The sequence below is a fragment of the Ursus maritimus genome, unplaced genomic scaffold, assembly GCF_017311325.1.
Source record: "Ursus maritimus isolate PB19 unplaced genomic scaffold, ASM1731132v1 scaffold_32, whole genome shotgun sequence".
In the NCBI taxonomy this organism is placed as follows: domain Eukaryota; kingdom Metazoa; phylum Chordata; class Mammalia; order Carnivora; family Ursidae; genus Ursus; species Ursus maritimus.
The window spans coordinates 23,425,365-23,444,305 of NW_024425786.1; the positions used below are offsets into that span (position 1 = coordinate 23,425,365).

The window sequence follows — 18,941 nt, forward strand, 5'->3', positions numbered from 1 at the left end:
CGGGGCGGGGGCGGGGCCAGGACCGGGCGCCCGGAGCCCCAGCGATCCCGCCGCCCGTGCCCCGCACCCCGCGCCCCGCGCCCGGCGCCGCCGCCATGGGGGCCTGCCTGGGGGCCTGCTCCGTGCTCAGCTGCGTGAGTCCTGACCCCCGCGCCCGCGCGTCGCCGGGTCTTTTCTTCCGCCCCACACTTTTGTCCCGTCTTCTTCCTCCAAATAGTTTCTTCTTTTTCCTTCCTGCAAACTTGTCTTTCTGGGCCCGCACCCCGCCACCTCGCCCCTCTGGTCCCCCCGTCCCTTGGTCTCCCCACCCCCATCCCGGACCCGCGGGCGCCGGGGACAGCTGGTGTCCGGGGCTCGGGTTACCACGGGGGAGGGGTTGGGGCGCGCCCGGGGTGGCGGGGGGGGGGAGGGGCGGGCCTTGGGCGGGCGCCCCTCTCGGGTCCTGGGGAGACTGAGGCCCAGAGCCCGGGGTGGGGGTGCGCGCTGCGGCCCCACCTCGCCCAACTTGGGGTCGTCCTCGCCGTGCGCCTGTCGTCTCTCTCGGACGTTCTGACTCTTTGTGTGGCCCGCCTGGTCCCAGCCCCACTCTGCAGTGTGTCTTTTTCTGTCCCTCTGGCAATCCGTCCATCAGTCTGTCTCCCTGCCCGCCTGCCTCAGTTTGCCCATTTGTATTTGTCTGACATCTGTTTCTGTCCGTTCGTTTATCCCACTGCCTTTGTCCGTCCGTGGCTTCTCCATCAGTCATTGTCTGTCTCACGGGTGTCTGTGGGTCTGCCCTACCGTCCAATCTTGTCTCTGCCTCTGTCCGACTAGCTCACAGGAAGTCCTGGGCACTTCCCCAAGGAGCCCCAGACCCTTGTCCTCTAGGCCCCGAGCCTGAAATGGGGGTGGGAAGCCCCCATCCGCCTTCCTAAGCCACCCTTGAGTGAGGTCGGTTTGGGGTGCCAACCACCCCTGGGCCCAGCTCTGGGTTGGAAGACCCAGGAATTGAGGGAGGTTGGAGTGTGTGACTGGGGGTGGGTACCTGGTCGCCTGGGCTCAGGGACCTGGGGGGGGGGGGCAGCCAGCCTCTGCTTTGGGGCTGGAGCCAGCAAAGGGGAGGAGCTTCAGCCCGACCCCGCCTGGGAGGCCCCTTCTCCTTTCCTTTTTCCCAGCCCCCTCTCCTTCCCCTCTTCCCCTCATTAAATCCGAGGTTCATTCAGGCAGCTCCCTCCCCCCTGCCCTACACAAAGAGAAGCAGAGAGGAAGAGGGGGGTCTGGTGACTCCTGAATCCCAGGACTTGCTTTCCTTTGTCCCTGGTTTGTGTGTGTGTTAGGATGGGGTGTAGGGGTGGCGAGCTTAGGGATCTAGAGATTTACTTTACAGCCATTTTCTGAGAATGGTATCTGCACAGAGAGGCTGTAGAGTGGGTCCCTGGACAGTCTCTTGTCCTCTCTGGGCCTCCATTTACCCACCTGTGAAGTGTGTGTGTGTGCGCATGCGTGTGTGGGTACGAGCCCATGGGAATCCAGAAGTGGTCTCTGAAATCCCTTTCTCCCAGTGAATTCTAGGTTTGGGCTGGGTCTCTGGCCAAGAAGGGTTTGCTTCCTGGTAAGGGAGGGAGCGCTTCCTCCGAAGTTGACCAGATTTCCATTTGGCCAGGCTGGCCTGGGAGTGGCCCGTGTGGAGAGGTGACCTGCCAATCCCCTGTGCCTCTGTCTCCCCATCTGCCCCCCTCATGGTTCTGTTTAAGGAAGATCGAAGAGTGCCCCACCTACTTCCTGGCGACAGTGAGTGGCGCTATTGTTGTTATCTTCTTGGCAAGGTGGGTGGAGAATTCCCTCTGGAGCCTAAGCTGGCCGCTGAGTCATGGAAGCTTCCAATGCTGAGTCCGGAAGGTACCTGACAGGCTTGCTCAAACTCTCAACAGACTGAGGCTCAGAGAGGTTAGCCAACTTCCCAGAGGTTGCACGGAGCACAGTTGCGGAGCTGGACAGTCAAGATTAAAATCTGATTCCTGGTCCAGGCTTCTGTCCACACCTTCCCTTCCTTAACATCGCGGGTGCCTGAGGGACAGGGCTGGTCCCGGGTAGAATTGGGGGGGTCCACTTACTGAGTAGCTAATGTGTGCAGGGGACCTGTCCTTCCTTTCAGTGGCCTCACCTTGGGGTTCTGACCTCTGACATTTACTGAGTTCCCACCACGTGCCAGGCGCTGTGCGGAGCCCCTCACCGTGCTGTCTCGTTGGTTCTCGGCACAGCCCTGTGACATGGTCATCCTGTCTCAGACAATGATACCAGCAGCAGCCACCATCACGGCATCCTCACTCAGGGCCCAGCGCTGTCCAGGGGTGGCACAGGCCAGCACTGTAGTGAGCCCTCTCCCATTCAGTCCTCACTGCCACCCTAGTGAGGCAGCTAATACGATTCCCATTTCACAGATGACAAAACTGGATCAGAGAGGGAAGGTGATTTCCCCACAGCCACACAGTATCAAGTGGGGCAGTTGGGTGTTGCTGGACACCAATAACAACCTATTTCGAGGGCACCTGGGTGGCTCAGTCGGTTAAGCATCCGACTCTTGATCTCAACTCAGGTCTTGATCTCAGGGTTGTGAGTTCAAGCCTCGCACTGGGCTCCATGCCCAGCGGGGAGCCTACTTAAAAAAACAAAGAAACAACAAACCTGAAACAACCTGTTTCAACGGAGATTTGCTCCACAGGAGGAAAGTTCTGATAGGGGGTTCCTGGGCATCTTTGGGGGAACATTCTGGAGTCTATGGATCCATGGAAAAGACCTTCAGCCATGATGCATTTGCATCTGCCCATCATGCCTTTCGGTTGGTGTTTGTATTGGGGCGAGAGTGAGTCCCGGCTAAGAGGAGATAAGATGGGCCCACAATGGAATGGGAGTCACCAGGCCAGCCAGCACTTGGTGGGCTGGACGGTGAGCAAACGTCTAGGGTGGGCCTTGTCTAATATCTGCATGCCATCAAATCTAATTATCCTCTACATGCGAGGGAGCGTGAAAGGGTCGGAGGATGGGACGCAGATCCTGCGTGGGCTCTCGCCAGCTGCGTGACTGTGGGCTGTCCCTTCGCCCCTCTCTCTGGGGCGGAGAGAGTAAGGAAGCAGAGACAGCAGCCGTGCCTGTCTCTCAGCACGTTGTGAGGGTTAAGTGGGACTGAGATGAGCATGACGACGACAGTACGTAGCAGGAAGCTGGCCTGCAGCGGCCCCTCTAAGCACCCCCTCGTGAGAAAGTGCTCAAGACCTCATTCGAGGAGGTGGTAGAGCCGGGGACCCTGGGACCCTCTGATTGCAGAGCCTGGGCTCTGAGCCACTTCCTTATCCAGCCCAGGAGCCCACTTTATGGCTGAGGAAACCGAGTCCCACGGTGGGGAAAAGAGATTTGCCTAAGGTCATTCTGCAAGTTGGTGGCAGAGCCAAGACTAAGCCCTCTATTCTTAGCACTGCCTGGGGGTGTAAGCGTGCCCTGAGTAGTCTGGGACCCGACCTCTTCTCTGCTGTGTTTCCTCCAGTCCCAGGATGGCTCGGCTAGTATTGGGGCTGTTCACGAAGTCTACAAGGGGCACCCCATCCTTGCTGGGACCAGTTTTTTGTGTAATCGTGGCAAAATATACATAACATAAAAATTTACCATTGTAGGGATTGTCTGGCTGGCTCAGTCCGTAAAGCCTGTGACTCTTGATCTCAGGGTTGTGAGTTCGAGCCCCACACTGGGTGTAGAGATCACTTAAAATTAAAATCTTTAAAAATATTTCCATTTTAACACTTTTTTTTTTAGCGTTCAAGGAGCTTGTAATTTATCTCATGACATAGGATATATATATATTTAAAACGAATATCTATTTTTATGATATCAAAATGAAATCATCCCAAACGAACGGTAGTGTCTGAAGGGGAAATATAGGGGGTTGAAGCACACAAGAAAAACTCTTGGCCCCATCTTCTTCCCCTTGGAGTCTGTCCCCCTCGCTCGCTCTCCCTGTTCCGAGGACGCACCACCCCGGCATCTGTCTTCCATCTGTGGCCAGAGTGGTCTTTGGTGATGCAGATCTGACGTCTGCTCCTCCTGCGGGATGCTTGCTCCCTGCTCTCAGGGTAAAGCATCATCCCCCTGCCTTCTTCTCTTGACAGCTGCCCCGAAGAGACAGTGGGTCTCGCAGTTTTTCCCATGCCGTTCCCTTTGTAGGAACACCTTTCCCTTCCTCACCTGGCTGACTTCTTACGCTTCCTTGAAAACAGCCCCCTCCTTTTTCCTTATTGTGGTAACATACACATAACATAAAACTGACCGTTTGAACCGGTTTTAAGCATGCGGGTCAGTGGCGTTAACGACATTCGCTTTGTGGTCCAACCATCCCCACCATCCATCTCTACGACTTTTTCATCCTCCCCAAATTGAAACTCCCTACCCATTCAGTAATAACTCTCCCTCCACTCCCCTCTGCCCCAGCCCCCGGGAACCCCCAGTCTACTTTCCGTCTCTGTGAATTTGACTGCTCTAGGTTCTCCCATCAGTGGAATCGTATGGCATTTGTCCTTTGGTGTCTGGTTTATTTCATTCGCTACAATGTCCCCAAGATTCATCTGTGTTGTAGCAGAATGTCCTTTCTTTTTAAGGCTCAATAATATTCCCTTGTAAGTATATCCCACATTGCGTTTAGTCATTCGTCAGTTCATGGACATGCGGGCGGCTTCTACCTTTGGACTATTGTGAATAATGCTGTTATAAACATGGGCGCGCAGATATCTGTTTTGACTAATACCCAGAGGTGGAGGGTCAGTTTATTTTATTTTACTTTTTTAAAAAGATGTATTTTATTTATTTGAGAGAGAGAGGGCACACACGCACAGAGGGAGAGGGAGAAGGAGACTCCCGGCTGAGCAGGGAGCCCGACACGGGGCTCGATCCCAGGACCCAGGACCCTGGGATCATGACCTGAGCTGAAGGCAGACGCCTAAGTGACTGAGCCACCCAGGTGCCCCGGGGTCAGTTTATTTTAAACAAAACAACTTTAAACTGTGGCCCCAACCTTAGCTCCCTCCCCTGCCTGCCCGGTGCCCCAGGAATGGCCCTGAGAACCAATGTCCCTGGCTTTAGGGGCAACCGGGAGAGAGTGCGAATGATCGGTGACAGCCTGTTGCCAGCATGCCAAACCACACATGGTTCCAGAGCAGTCCAGCTTGCCTCAGGGGTCGTGAGCTCCTTGTCGTTGGCAGTGCGTAAGCAGTGGAGGCTGCTTTCTGGGTGATTCTTCGAGAGAGAGGCCAGACCAATTGAATGCCAAGGAGCCTTGCAGCCTGAAAACTGTAAGACGCAGGGCTTCCTAAGATCCGATTGCCCATTCCAAGAACCTGGCTGCTGCGAAAACGTACCCCGCGTCTAGGTGCTTCTCTGCTGCTGCCGCTCCCCTGAGTACGATTGGGGGCGGGAGCGTAATCTTAGCACAGGAGCCATGTCACGTCTGCCTCGGCTCTTCACCTTGCGTCATAAATGTGAGTCCGTGTTGCCCTGCAGCCCTGTGACTTTTTTCCTTCCTGCCCCTGTAATGTTCCATGGAGTGAATGGACCACCACCGGCCCCTGGCGCTGGACATAAAGTAGATTATTTGCAGCCTCTTGAGATTCCAATAAGCTCATAAAGACTGAAGCTTTGTGCCTATTTTGGGTTTTTGTCTTAATTTAAAATTTTTCTCTTTTAGTAATAAAATCAGCTTTATTGCGGTAGAATTTATATGTAATTATACTTAGTTACGTGTCCCCCTTTAAGTATTACCTACACGTCCGCAGCATTCAGCGGAGATCCCTCTTCGGGGAGCCCCACGATGTCTGCTCGGGCATTGAGTTCTTGTAAGTTTCCCCCTAGTGCTTTCCGGGTATGAGCAGCGCCACGGTGAACGTGGGTGTGCGTGTGTAGGCGCGTACACACGCGTCTGCCCTTACTCCTGCCAGCCGCTGCTTCTGCAGGCAGAGGTTCTGGTTGGAGCCATGCCCCAGGGGTGGAGAGCCTGGGTCAGAACGCACGAGGGATTCCAGGGATGCACCAGAAGCAGCTGGTGCTGGGGGCTGCTGTGTGTTTTTCTCTCCCTGACCCAGTCTCTCTGGCTACGGGCCCTTGGAAATCCTGAGGTTTCGGGTGTAAGGAACACCTGGCTTTTGATCTCCAAGAATTAGGGTGAATTGAAAGGCCAGGCTCCCCGAGTGCAGTGGGGTGGCTTTTCTCATGTGTCAAATGTCTCAAATCGAAGCGGAAACAAGCCAGAGCCAGGCCCTGACTCGGGCACTTGAACACGTGGCCCCTGAGACCAGTGCTCGTGGGCTTCCGTCGGTTTCCATCCCTGCGGTGTTTTGAAATTAAGTGAGACTGCCATCAATGAGCTAGTGGGCCCTTGGTACACACAGACATGAGCTCGAACCCCAGCTCCTCAGCTTACCTGCTCTGTGACCTTGGTCGTGTCACCCCCCGCCCCAGTCATCTTCCCGGTCTGTAAGTGGGAGGCACAGCACACTAACTGCATAGGCTCAGTGACGTGTGGTGTAGATAAGGGGCTTACCACGGGGCCTGGGACCGGGCAACTCCCAAACGAATGCTGTCACTCTTACTGCTTGAATCTCAGCAGTGCCCTCCACTTGCTGGGTGACTCTGGCACATTCTTAACTTCTCTGATCTCAATTTCCTCATCTGTAAAATGGGGCTAATAGCTAGCCTGTCTCATAGCCAGAATGTTCTTTATGGTTTAGGAAATACGTTTCTGGCATTTGCTCATCCCTTCACCCCTAAAAGGCAGCCAGCAGTAGGAGGCAGGGCTTGGGGTGAGGGCTGCAAGATGTAACCCGGAGTTGCCGGACCACTTATGATTGGACCCTGAAGAGGAAATTCATTCTGCAGGCGTTGCATTTAGCAAACATGTTGTACTTGGCTTCGTGGGTGAGAGAGATGGGTAACAAGGAGCATTTCCAGGGGTGTTTCTACTCTTGGGAATCAGGGAAGGGGAGACGGAAGGGCAGCTACACGTCAAGCAGCGTGTGCTGCACACCTTGGGACCAGTCCAGAAAGGCAGGTGCAGGGTCTCTGAGGAGGGAAGGGCCCCTTCCAGCCTGCCCTGCACAGAGCCAGTCTTTCCGTGTAAGGCTGTTCCTGTCCCTCCCAGCTTCAAACCCTTGCTGGATGCCCTCTGCTCATAGGATCAACCCCAGGGCTCTGCACACGGCTGCCAGGCCCCGCCAGCCTGGCCGACCTCGCCACCCCCCACTCGCCACCTGCTCTCGAAGCTTTGGCCACAAGGGCCTCTTTCTCTTCCTCCGTCGCCCAGCTGCCTCCACCTCTGTGCCCTCTGTCTGGAACACTCTTTCTTCCCCCTGGTCGGGAGAGGGCCTCCTCATTCTTCAGCTCAGCTTAAATGTCACTTCTTCAGGGAAGGGACCCTCCACCCCCAGTCTGAAGAAGGCCCCCGTCATTGACTCTCAGGGCAGCAACGACTATGACAGGTGGCATGATTGTTGAGTGTCTTTCCTGCAGGAGGGCCGGTGTCTTTCTTGCTCTTGACTCTTAAATACGTGGGTGAAGAGCTGGGGCTGTCTGGGTGGGGGGGCAGATAAACTGGTGACCAGATGTACCTGGATGTAGGCCCGGTTCCCAGAAGGGTCAGTCTTTTTTGGGGATGCCAGCAGTGACTAGAGTGGCATCACCAGCCCCTACCTGGTTTCAGCCAGCCGCAGGGAGGCCGGGCTTGGGCAGCGGAGCCGGGAGGGGCAGGGGGGAGACCGCCACTGCTGTCCAGGACAGGGCCAGCCCTGGAGCAGGAAATCACAGCCACTCACAATTCTGCATTCCATTCATTCAGCAGCTGTTTACCCCGAGCTGGCTGTTTCTGGCGGTCTTAACATGTGTCTGGGACTGTGCCGGACACTTTATATTTGCTCAGTGAATAGTCACTGAGCTCCTGCCGTGAGCCAAGCGGCGTTCCGATTTCTGGGTCCAGCACAGAGAACAAAACCCCGGCCCTGGAGGAGCTTACATGCTAGAAAAGGGAGGAAGACAAACATGTAAAAGAGAAGGCCCGGCAGATGATAGCAAGTCCTATGGAGAAAAGCTACACCAGGAGGGGGAATAGGAAGCCGGAGCGCTTTGCAATTTAAAATTCCTGTGAGAAGTGGGTACCATGAGGAAGCTGAGGTTCAGAGAGTTTGAGTGAGTTGTAGAGGGCCACACAGCTTATCAGTGTTGGAGCTGGTCTTTTGGATCGATCTGTCTATCAATTATCTATCTATCTATCTATCTATCTATCTATCTATCTATATCTATGTCTATCTTTTAGCACTCTGCCTCCCCCTACGTAAGAAACAGTGTGACCCAACCTTCTCGAAGCTTGGTTTCCTTGGCGCCCTTTGGGGCTTGAACGTTCAATGGGATAATGTCTCAGGAGGAGGTGCGCCCCTGCCTGGCCCAGGGAGGGCAGGCTTGGCAAAGATTTGGAGACGTGAACTGGGCAGGCGGGGGTGCCCCTGCTTGGGTGGGGAAGGGGAGAGGAGGCAGGGAGTGAGGGTACCTGCCTGTGGTCTGCCCTTCCCGCAGGTGTCCTGCCTCTGCGGCTCGGCCCCCTGTATCCTCTGTGGCTGCTGCCCCTCCAGCCCCAACTCTACCGTGACCCGCCTCATCTTCACGGCCTTCCTCCTCCTGGGGGTGTTGGTGTCCATCATCATGCTGAGCCCCGGCGTGGAGAGTCAGCTGCACAAGGTGAGGGGCCCCGGGGCAGGCAGGGGAGTGGGGCAGCCGGCGGGACCGGGCCTGAAGCGAAGAAGGGCCAGCTGCTCGGGGCTTGAGGTCCCAGCTAATCCAGAAGGCTGGGGCGCCCACCCTCCAGGGCTGGTGATGGGGGCGTTTCTTCGTGTGGGGAGGACAGTTGGAATCTCACGTGGGAATTCTTGTTTCTCATAAGCTGTGGGCCCCTCGGAGCATCTTATGAATCGTCATTGTTCCCCCTGGACACAGGTCCCAGGGCATGCTTTTCCCTCCTTATGCTCAAGCCCTGTTTGGGGTCCTCACTCTTCCCTCCATCCCAGCATCTCAGAGCCTGGCACAGACCCAGTGGCACATTTTGGCCAGTGGCTCGGACATTGGAGTGTGCGTGAAGGTGTGAATGCCCCGGGGAGTGTGCTAGAAATGCAGGTTCTCAGACTCACCTTGGACTCTGGCTCTGTCCGAGAGAGGGGCCCCGGAATCTCACCTTCCCCCAGAGTCCCCGGGGGTTCTGGTGTAAGCGATGGGAGGAGAGCACTCAGTCCTGCTTCCCACAGTGCCATGCGGTCCTGAGGCTGCGGGGGCGACAGCAGGAAAACAAGCAGAGGGGAACGATCTGTCACTGGAGCATGTGTCCCCATCTGTCCTGGGGGCTGACTCACAGGACGACAGCCCCGGGCTGGGTGGGGGTGCCGATGGCGGGGGAAGGAGGGAGCCTTGGCAGAGTCGGCCCAGGGTTCTGCGGGCGGGGGCCTTCACGCTGCTCTGTCTCCCCACAGCTGCCATGGGTGTGTGAGGAGGGGTCCGGGACCCCCGTCATCTTTCAGGGCCACATTGACTGCGGCTCTCTGCTCGGCCACCGCGCTGTCTACCGCCTGTGCTTTGCGACGGCGGCCTTTTTCTTCCTCTTCGCCCTGTTCATGATCTGCGTGCGCAGCAGCCGGGACCCCAGGGCTGCCGTCCAGAACGGGTGAGGGCGCCCCCCCCCACTACCGCCTGCAGCCAGTCCCCACCGCGGTTTCTGCCCCGGCCGGTCTCCAGCGGTCTCCGGGCCCTGCCCCAGACTCGGAAGCCACCGAAGCACAGAGACCAGCTCATTTAGTTCTTCCCACTTCCCAGATGAAGATATACAAGTCAGAAAGGGCGAGAACATGCCTAAGGTCACATAGCACTTCAGTGACACAGTTGGAACAAGGACCTGGGTGACCACCGTCACTCCGACTTAGTCCTTCTGTCCCTCAGGGATTTTTCTAGGGCCGGGACAGACTTTTTGTGTCCATCAGACCATCAGAAAGCCCCTCTTCACTTGACCGGCTCTTTGGGGATAGGGGTTCTGGGGGCGGGCCTGGTCCCCTCCCCCCACTTAGCTCCCTGGTCTGTCCTCCCCACCCCCAACAGATTTTGGTTCTTTAAGTTCCTCATCCTCGTGGGCATCACCGTGGGCGCGTTCTATATCCCTGACGGCTCCTTCACCAATGGTAGGTGGCCTTGGTGGGACGGATGGGTGCTACCAGGAAGGAGGTGAGGTCTCCAGAGGGAGGAGCACTGGTGGGGGTTGCTCTTTGCCTTGGCACACAGACCCCAGGCTGCTGAATGGGTCATCCCCCTGCCTTCCTGGCCAGGAGACAGCGCTCTGGTGCTTGGCCACATGGCCTTTGGGCAATATGGCGGTGGGGTGGGGGGCAGGTGGGTGGAACCTGCCTCGCCCCTGCCCCATACCCCACCACACTGCCTCTCTGTACCTGGCTAGGGGTTCCCTGAGGGCAGGGACTTTGCTTCTTCTCAGTGTCACCATGGCAGGGCATGGCGTAACGACTGTTGAACAAATAAATGTGCGTGCGAGGGAGACCGGGGGTGTGGAGCGTGGCTGCCGCCTTAATCCCGGGAGCCCGGCACTCAGGCTGCTCCCCCGCGGCCCTGCCCCCCACCCTTCCCCCCTCTCCCCACGCAGTCTGGTTCTACTTCGGCGTCGTGGGCTCCTTCCTCTTCATCCTCATCCAGCTGGTGCTGCTCATCGACTTCGCTCACTGCTGGAACCAGCGGTGGCTGGGCAAGGCCGAGGAGTGTGACTCCCGGGCCTGGTACGCAGGTGAGCCATGTCGCGACAGCCCCCGTGCTCGCTGGGAACTGGACCTTCCTGAGCAGCAGGGGGTCCCCAAAGCTGGAGGAAAGCCTCGAGGGCCCTAGGGCAGCGATTGAACCGTCCCAGGCAGATGGAGGGAAGGGGGTGTATGTGGTCAGGGGCGGCTGGTTCTGGGATGATTTTGCTGGGGGTCGAGGAGACCCAGACCAGAGAGGCCTTGGTGGGGACCAGTTCAGCAGTTCCTGCGGGGTGGGCCGCGCACAGCCAGCCCAGACCAAACCGAATGACACTGGGGCCCTGAAGCCCCCCGGGGGCAGAGTGGGTCCCTGCCCCGCTCCCTTTCAGTTCTGAGTCGATCGAAGCAAGACTCACTTAGGTGCTGGTTTGGACTACCTGCTTCTCGAAAGTGGTCTCCCTGACGAGAGAGCAGGGCTTCAGCGGGTCACATGCATCCCGTGGCCTTTGTGAAAGACTCTTCTGTATTCATTGTATTTCTTTCCATGGTTAACTTATTAAAGGCAAGTGAATCCTTTCAGTTCAGGACAGGGCAAAAGCTCCCACAGGCGTTGGCGAGTGACGGACATTCAGGGCACGCCGATGTCATTCCTCCGACGAGGAAGCCGAGGGCCCACACGGGGGGCGGCCCGACAAGCCCCCCTCGAGGGGGGGTCCCCGTGCCTCCTGACCCAGCCGCTTGCCACCCCTCCCGCCCAGGCCTCTTCTTCTTCACCCTCCTCTTCTACGCGCTGTCCGTCGCGGCCGTGACGCTTCTCTTCGTCTACTACACGCAGCCCGGCAGCTGCTACGAAGGCAAGGTCTTCATCGGCCTCAACCTCACCCTCTGCTTCTGCGTCTCCGTGGTCGCCGTCCTGCCCAGGGTCCAGGTGAGCCTGCTCGTCTCTGCCTGTCCTGACGCCGGGCCCCTTGGGGTCGGGGGGCCTCCTGATAGGAACTTGGGGTCCTGGGGCAGGGCCGTCAGTCACGGATGCTTGGGCTAAGAGAGCGGGTTCCAGAGTCAGCTTCCCTGGGTCGGAATCAGAGCTTTCATGGCTACTTGCTGGGTGTCTTTGGGAAAGTGCCTTACCCTCTCTGTGCTTCTCTCTTCTCACATGTAAAAATGAAGGTAATGCTTACCCTTTGGGGCTCCTTGCAGGATTGAGATAGAGTTTGTGAACACAGAGAACAGGGCCTGGCCTATAGATATCCATCAGACATCGATTGTTGTTATCATTGCTGTCTTTATGGGCATGGGAGACCATTAGGGAGGACCACTGAGTGACGACCCCTAGGCCCTTATCAAGTGCTGTTGGGAGGTGCGGTGGCACAGTTTCCAGTCCCAGACCGTCCGGGGGTAACAGGTGGGGCCCCCCAGGTCATCACGTGCTCCTCAGGAAGAAAGCCCTGTGAGCCCAGCGGTGCCTCACGGTTGGGTATCTCAGCCCACCAGGGGTTTCACAGGTAGCTTGGGGAGCCTTTGAGGGTCTTTAGCAGAAAGGTGGAGAACTTCCCTTCTCGTCGGAGCCTCTATTTCCCAGTGAGAAAATTGAAGCCCAGAGAGGGTGATGCCTCTGTCCCAGCTCACACAGTAATGAGTATTCATTCAGCAAATACTTCCGGAGCGCCTACTGTGTACCGGGCCCTCTTGGAGATGCTGGGGGTGCAGCTGTGAGGAAGAGGGGAAGAGTACCAGCGGCTGCTAGTTGATGGCACCTGTGCCGTCATGTAGTCCAGGCACCGCCATCGTCCCACTTTCCAGACCAGTGAAGGGAGGCTTAGAGAAGGAAGGAGATGCGTCTGAGCTCACACAGCTTACTGGCCCCAGAGCCTGTGCTCCTAATCAAAGTTTATTTTTTATTTTTTTTATTTTTTAAAGATTTTATTTATTCATTCGACAGAGATAGAGACAGCCAGCGAGAGAGGGAACACAAGCAGGGGGAGTGGGAGAGAAAGAAGCAGGCTCATAGCAGAAGAGCCTGATATGGGGCTCGATCCCATAACGCCAGGATCACGCCCTGAGCCGAAGGCAGAAGCTTAACTGCTGTGCCACCCAGGCGCCCCCTCCTAATCAAAGTTTAGGTTCCTAATTCCAAGCATGTGTGTGGTGAGGGTGGGGAAGAACGGCTGGTAGGAGATGAGGCCAAGGAAGATAATTTGGGATCATACGTGCTATGTGGAAATAAAAGAGAGTGGACAAAAGGTGGGTGAGCTAGTGGGGGGGGCTGCTGCTGGGGTCAGGGTGTCGGGCCCTCGTTGGGAACTCCGAGTTGAGGCCTGAATGCTAAGAGGAGGCTGGCTATGTGGAGATGTGGGGGAGGACCGTGTCAGGGAGAGGGCGCAGCGAGTGCAAAGGCCCTGAGGTGGGAGAGGGTTTGGTGGGTTCTGTGGAGAGAGAGGAGGCCAGCTCGGCTGGAGCGCAGTCGGCGGGGAGGAGTTTGCTGGTGGGGGGGTGGGATGGGGTAGCAGGGGGAGATGAAGACAGGGGCAAACCCGGGATGGCTTTAATTGAGAATGAGAAGGGATTCACCTGGGTGCATTCTCAGCAGGGGAGCGACTGGGATAGTCCGTTAAGAGAAAGAAGGAGGCCTCCACCTTTGAGTGGGCGAGGTGGGTGGCGGGTGGCCTGGGTGCTGTGTTCTCCCAAAGGGCGTGGGGTGGGATGGCCCTAGGGTGTTGGGGGTTCCTGAGGCCCCGAGGTGGGGTGTGAGTGGGCTAAGTGCGGGTGGGGTGCCCCCCGGGTCTGACGGGGGTCTTCCTGATGGACTGCTCTTGCCAGGATGCCCAGCCCAACTCGGGTCTGCTGCAGGCCTCAGTCATCACGCTCTACACCATGTTTGTCACCTGGCTGGCCTTGTCCAGTGTCCCCGGTGAGTACAGGCCTGGGTTTGGGGAAGACTGGGCTCCTTCCTAGGTTAGCAGCGGCCTTCCGAGGGGCTGGGGACCCTCACAGGTGACAGGGACATCGCAGCCCAGCCTGTTCCCCATCGGAGTCCTTCAGGGAGGTAGGAGGACCCTATCTGTTCCTGGAGCTCTCTCTCTGTCATTCATCTGCTAAGCTCTGTCTGTCGCTGGGATTTGGATGGTCAGTTGTATGTCTGTCCGTTTGGGTTGGCCCCTCCTCAGACCTGGCCTGCAGGGGCCGAGGGTGACCATGCTCCCATCTCTAGACCAGAAGTGCAACCCCCACCTGCTGACCCGCTTTGGCAACGGGACGATCCTGGCAGGCCCCGACGGCTATGAGACCCACTGGTGGGATGCACCGAGCATCGTGGGACTCGTCATCTTTATCCTGTGCACCCTCTTCATCGGGTAGGGGGGGGCGTCTGGCTTCTGGGGAGGCATCATGACCGGGGGCCTGAAGGTACGAGTGAGGGGAGGATGTGGGAGCCCAGACGCCAAGTGGGAAGATGCCCTTAGCAAGCGCAGGTCCAGCCCTGTGCTGGTGCAAAACGGAGTCCCTCTGAGGGCACGGCGTGACTGGCAGCAGAGGCACGGCTGCACGCTGCCTCCTGGCCCAGAGCCCCTTCTTGCACGTCGGGCTGGCACGTGCCCAGCTCAGTAGGGTGCAGGTGCCTGTGGGGGCAGGGAAGAAGCCTGGACTGGGGCCAGCAGGTGCAGGCCCTGTCACCCACCTGCTGTGTGGTCTCAGGGCAAGTGGCTTCACCTCTCTGAGCTTTTGTGATGGTGGAGGATGGTAACCTCCAGTGCCCAGGGTGGTGGGGACCCCCCAGTGTCACCTGAGAGAGGGCAGTTCAGGCTTGAAGATCACGTAACAGCTTTTTTTAAAGGGGCAGCTTAGCAAGTGCTTATCGGTGTGGACTCTGGAGCCAAAGCGCCTGTGTTTGAACGTGGCACGGCCGCTTAGCAGCGGGGCGGTCTTGGGCAGGTCGCTGCACCTTTCTGTGCCTCGGTTTGTTTCTCTGTCAGACAAGGATAAACACGGTACCTACTTCACGGGATCGCGGAAGGGTGGGAGATGAGCGGGTGCGAATAAGGCACTTAGGAAAGAACTTGGCATGTAGTCGGCGCCAAATAAGTGTTTGCTTTTATTGCAAATAACTGTGAACGTTTGCACGGCTGGGTGGCAGCGAGTGGCTGTTGTGTAAGGGTCACCAGGTGATAATACTGAGTGGACCTGCCGTGTACACGACGTCCGGCGGACTCGCGACCGACTCTGCGGGGCCCAGCATCGCTCCCAGCGCCGCTCTCTGCGCCTCCGCACGATGCCCGCCCGGAGGAAGCCGCTGCCCGGCTCCTCTGTCCTGCCCGAGTCAGCCGTCCCGGGCAGGGCCTGTTTTCGTCAGAGCGGCGCACCTGTCTCCAAACATTTCGAGGCTGTTTCACATTTCGTTTTGAGCTTTTTTCAAAAGACCTTCTCCAAGTCACGCCTGGGCAGGTCACTCTTGGTCGCCTCATTTGATCCCTTTTTCAACCTGGAAAGGCCCAGATCACCTCCATGGTACAGATAACCAAACAGGAGGCTCGGGGGGAGCAGTCACCTGTCCGAGGTCACGCGCACGTGGTGGCCGCAGAGCACCCGGGCTCCGAGCTCCGCCTCCAGCTGCTCCCCGGCCTGCGGTCCCTTGGCAGTGTCTCTGAGAGCCCAGGCTCCTGTCTGTTCTTAGCACAGTGCTTTTTCTTTCTTTTTTTTTTTTTTTTAAGTGTTATTTATTTATTTGAGAGAGAGAGAGCAGGAGGAGGGGCAGAGGGAGAGGGAGAGAGAGCATCTCAGGCCGACTCCCTGTTAAGCACAGAGCCGGACCCAGGGCTCGATCCTGCAACCCTGAGCTCATGACCCGAGCTGAAACCAAGAGTCGGACGCCTAACGGACTGAGCCACCCAGGCGTCCCCTTAGCACAGTTCTTAAAACCCAGGAAGTGAAGAAGCAGGAGCAGCCACAAGGGCAGGGACCCCTGAGGAGGGCCCGCCGTGCCTTGCTGTGGCACCAGGACCCGGGCTCCCATGCATTAGACATCAGCATGGTATTTGGTGTTTAGTGATTTGGGTCAGCAGAAGCTCGGTGTGTGGGGGGGGGACTTCTCAGCTTGATGGGGTGGGGTTGGGGTCCAGTTCTCCTTCTGTGTCACTTTTGTCCCAAATGCAAGTTGGATTTTCAAAATTGCTATGTGTCTCACACTATTAAATACTGTTAAAAACATCAAGACCTCATTACAGAAATGAGCAAAAAAATCATTGCTGTTAGTATTTTTTAATAATAAATATGGAGATAGGGGACATCGTTGGTAAAACTACTCACCTAACTAATAGAAGGAAAACGAACGTCATGGCAAATGAGTATTCTTAATTATTATATGATCAATGAATGCTGTCCCTGGCCTGGTCCCTTGCAGTACTAGGTACTCCGTAGGTATTTACGGGATTGCCAGATGGACAAACTGAATCATAGCACCTGTTTCTCTTGTTTGTACTCTGTGCTGGGCACAGTGCTGGGGGCTTTACGTTATTAATCCTCCTGGCAACTCTCCGAGGGAGGCACTGTAACCTCCAATTTTACAGAGGCTCAGAGAAGTTAAGTGTCTTGCCTAAGGCCACACAGGAAGTGGGGGTGGAGTTCACGGTCAAAGCAGGGAGTGGGTGGGCCCAGAACCTAACCACCAGGTCACTAGGGCCCGAGGTTCTGGAACCATAGTGCCCATCCTTAGGATGCCGTGCTGAGCCAATGCCGTGGCTCGCGAGGCCCCCTGGAGCTTCCAACCTGCCTCTCTCCTCCCTCCCCTACAGTCTGCGCTCCTCGGACCACCGGCAGGTGAACAGCCTGATGCAGACGGAGGAGTGCCCGTCCACGCTGGAGGTCACGCAGCAGCGGCAGGTGGTGGAATGCCAGGGCCGGGCCTTTGACAACGAGCAGGACGGTGTCACCTACAGCTACTCTTTCTTCCACTTCTGCCTGGTGCTCGCGTCGCTGCACATAATGATGACGCTCACCAACTGGTACAGGTGCGTGCAGCCCGGCCGAGCACGGACCGGATCCTGCTGAGCATGGGCGACGGACCGGATCCTGCTGAGCATGGACCAGATCCGCCGAGCAGGGACGGGATCCTCCGAGCACGGACCGGATCTGCCCAGCAAGGACCGGATCCGCCGTGCGGGGGTGTGGGAGCCGCACGTCTCTTCTCCTCTGCCCCCCTCCCCGGCTCCTCCCCCCTGGGTTTCTCCTGATGCCTGTTTCAGGCTGGGCCTTAGAAGGGTCCACCCAGGACCCTCCGCAGAGCCTGCCCATCTATGCCCCAGCTTCCGGGCCAGTGTCTTAGTCTGCTGGGGGGGAGGGGAGGTGGTCATAGGAGGTGACGCTGGGTCTCTGCAGGGCAGACGGGGCTTACACATCAGGAGTGGTGATTCGCATTATAAGGTCACAGTTAGGATTCATGGCTGGAGGGTTAGGATTTAGGGTATGGGGTTAGAATCAGTCACAGGGATAAGAATAGGAGTCATGAAGTCAAGAGTTGGGACTGGGGCCGTATAAAATCACAGATTTGGTCATTTGGTTAAAATTGGAGTTAGCAGGCCATAAAGCCAGGATTGAAGTTGCCAGGTCAAGGAACTAAGATCAGAGTAAGAAGATCAGGGGTCAGGACTGGTGTTCCAGGGTCGAGGGTCAGAATTAAGGTCAGAGATATCAGAACTTGGTCCTAAGGTCAGGGGTCAGGGATGGAGTTACAGGATTGAGGGTTAGAGTCAAGGTTGGAGGTCAGGACTAAGGTCGGGAGCTCCAGAGTCCCAAAGGCAGGGACCAGGAGTCAGGTTATAGTTTTATTTTATTTTATTTATTTATTTTTTAAAGATTTTATTTATTTATTTGACAGAGAGAGAGACAGCCAGCGAGAGAGGGAACACAAGCAGGGGGAGTGGGAGAGGAAGAGGCAGGCTCCCAGCAGAGGAGCCTGATGTGGGGCTCGATCCCATAATGCCGGGATCACGCCCTGAGCCGAAGGCAGACGCTTAACTGCTGTGCCACCCAGGCGCCCCAGGTTATAATTTTAGAGTCTAGGTAACTGGGATCAGTGATGAAATTGAGGTCAGGGTCGGGTCTGTGGTATTAGTCAAAAGCTACATTGAAGGTCAAAGAGAGAGCCAAGGCCAAGTGTCAAGAATACCCGAGATGGGGGGCTAGGGTTACCGAGTAAGAACCAGGGTCAAAGTCTGGGGTCACAACAGGGTCTGTAAGGGCAGGACCGGAACTGGGGTCACAGCACCGGGGGCCAGGCTCACTGGGATGACGGTGTGTTCCAGACCCAGCGAGACCCGGAAGATGACCAGCACGTGGACTGCGGTGTGGGTGAAGATCTGTGCCAGCTGGGCGGGGCTGCTTCTCTACCTGTGGACCCTGGTGGCCCCGATCCTCCTGCCGAACCGCGACTTCAGCTGAGGCAGCCCCCTGCTGCCTGGCCACCTGGTGCCTCGGGGCTCAGTGAGTCAGCCACGCTGAGCCCCTACCCCTGCCCACCTCCGGGACTTGCCCCTGAGCCGGGCCCCCTGTTCTTAGTGCCTTCAGGGATGGGGAGCCTCAGGCCCAAGCCTGAGCCCTACCTTCCCGCTGCCTCCAGGCCACAGAGCTGCCTCTTCCTTACCCTTGTCCCCCATCCCTTGCACTTACCCTCTTGGGAAAAAAGGGCCCCTTATTCTCAGCTCCCCGGGAGAGGGACCTGAAGGAGAGAAGCTCAGAGCCACTCAGAGAGTGGGAGCACTCCCCAGGATGGGGTGCCCGGCACTGAGGCCCGGGTAGGGCTGACCTTGTCCCCCAGGGCACGCCGCTCCCTTCCTGGACTCCGTGCCTTACTGAGTCTCCATGACTTCGCGCAATAAACAAGCCAGTGTATGTACCTTCCCGTGTTCTGTGGCCCCCACCCTGGGCGCGGCCCCCATATCGTCTGCGGCCAGTGTGGGGGCGGAAACAGTGTCAGGGAGGAGGAGGCCAGATGAGGGACCCCAGCTGTGTTCTGTAGGGTGGGGAGAGCCTTGGGGCAGAGGCAGGGGAGGGAATAGGGGAAGGACGGGCTTTGGATAAAGGGCTTCTCGGGGCCAGGAAAGGCCCTGGGACAGTGTCCACACGAGGGATGGTGAGGCCAGAGTCAGGGTGGAGAGGAGCGTTTGTGTG

General features: G+C 57.3%; 1 protein-coding gene across 2 annotated transcripts; it reads left to right on the top strand.

Moving 5' to 3' along the window:
- The first annotated feature begins 14 nt into the window (after window positions 1-14).
- On the top strand, window positions 15-18,666 carry SERINC2 (serine incorporator 2). Of its 2 annotated transcripts, none has more exons than XM_040619161.1 (10): window positions 15-134; window positions 8,581-8,742; window positions 9,525-9,715; window positions 10,144-10,223; window positions 10,697-10,834; window positions 11,543-11,712; window positions 13,602-13,692; window positions 13,993-14,134; window positions 16,568-16,783; window positions 18,077-18,666. In XM_040619161.1, the coding sequence occupies exons 1-10, from the start codon at window positions 96-98 to the stop codon at window positions 18,210-18,212; spliced, it is 1,365 nt and encodes a 454-aa protein (XP_040475095.1). In that variant the 5' UTR covers window positions 15-95; the 3' UTR covers window positions 18,213-18,666. The 2 variants fall into 2 exon arrangements, with proteins under 2 accessions (XP_040475095.1, XP_040475096.1); XM_040619162.1 differs by lacking the exon at window positions 15-134 and adding an exon at window positions 1,643-1,770.
- The last annotated feature ends 275 nt before the right edge of the window (window positions 18,667-18,941 follow it).

Bases quoted from the DNA above. Each gene is read 5' to 3' on its own strand.
- SERINC2 (XM_040619161.1), top strand. From the start codon at position 96: ATGGGGGCCTGCCTGGGGGCCTGCTCCGTGCTCAGCTGC. The intron at 135-8,580 runs GTGAGTCCTGAC...CCCTTCCCGCAG, and splicing joins CCTGCTCCGTGCTCAGCTGC to GTGTCCTGCCTCTGCGGCTC. The intron at 11,713-13,601 runs GTGAGCCTGCTC...TGCTCTTGCCAG, and splicing joins CCGTCCTGCCCAGGGTCCAG to GATGCCCAGCCCAACTCGGG.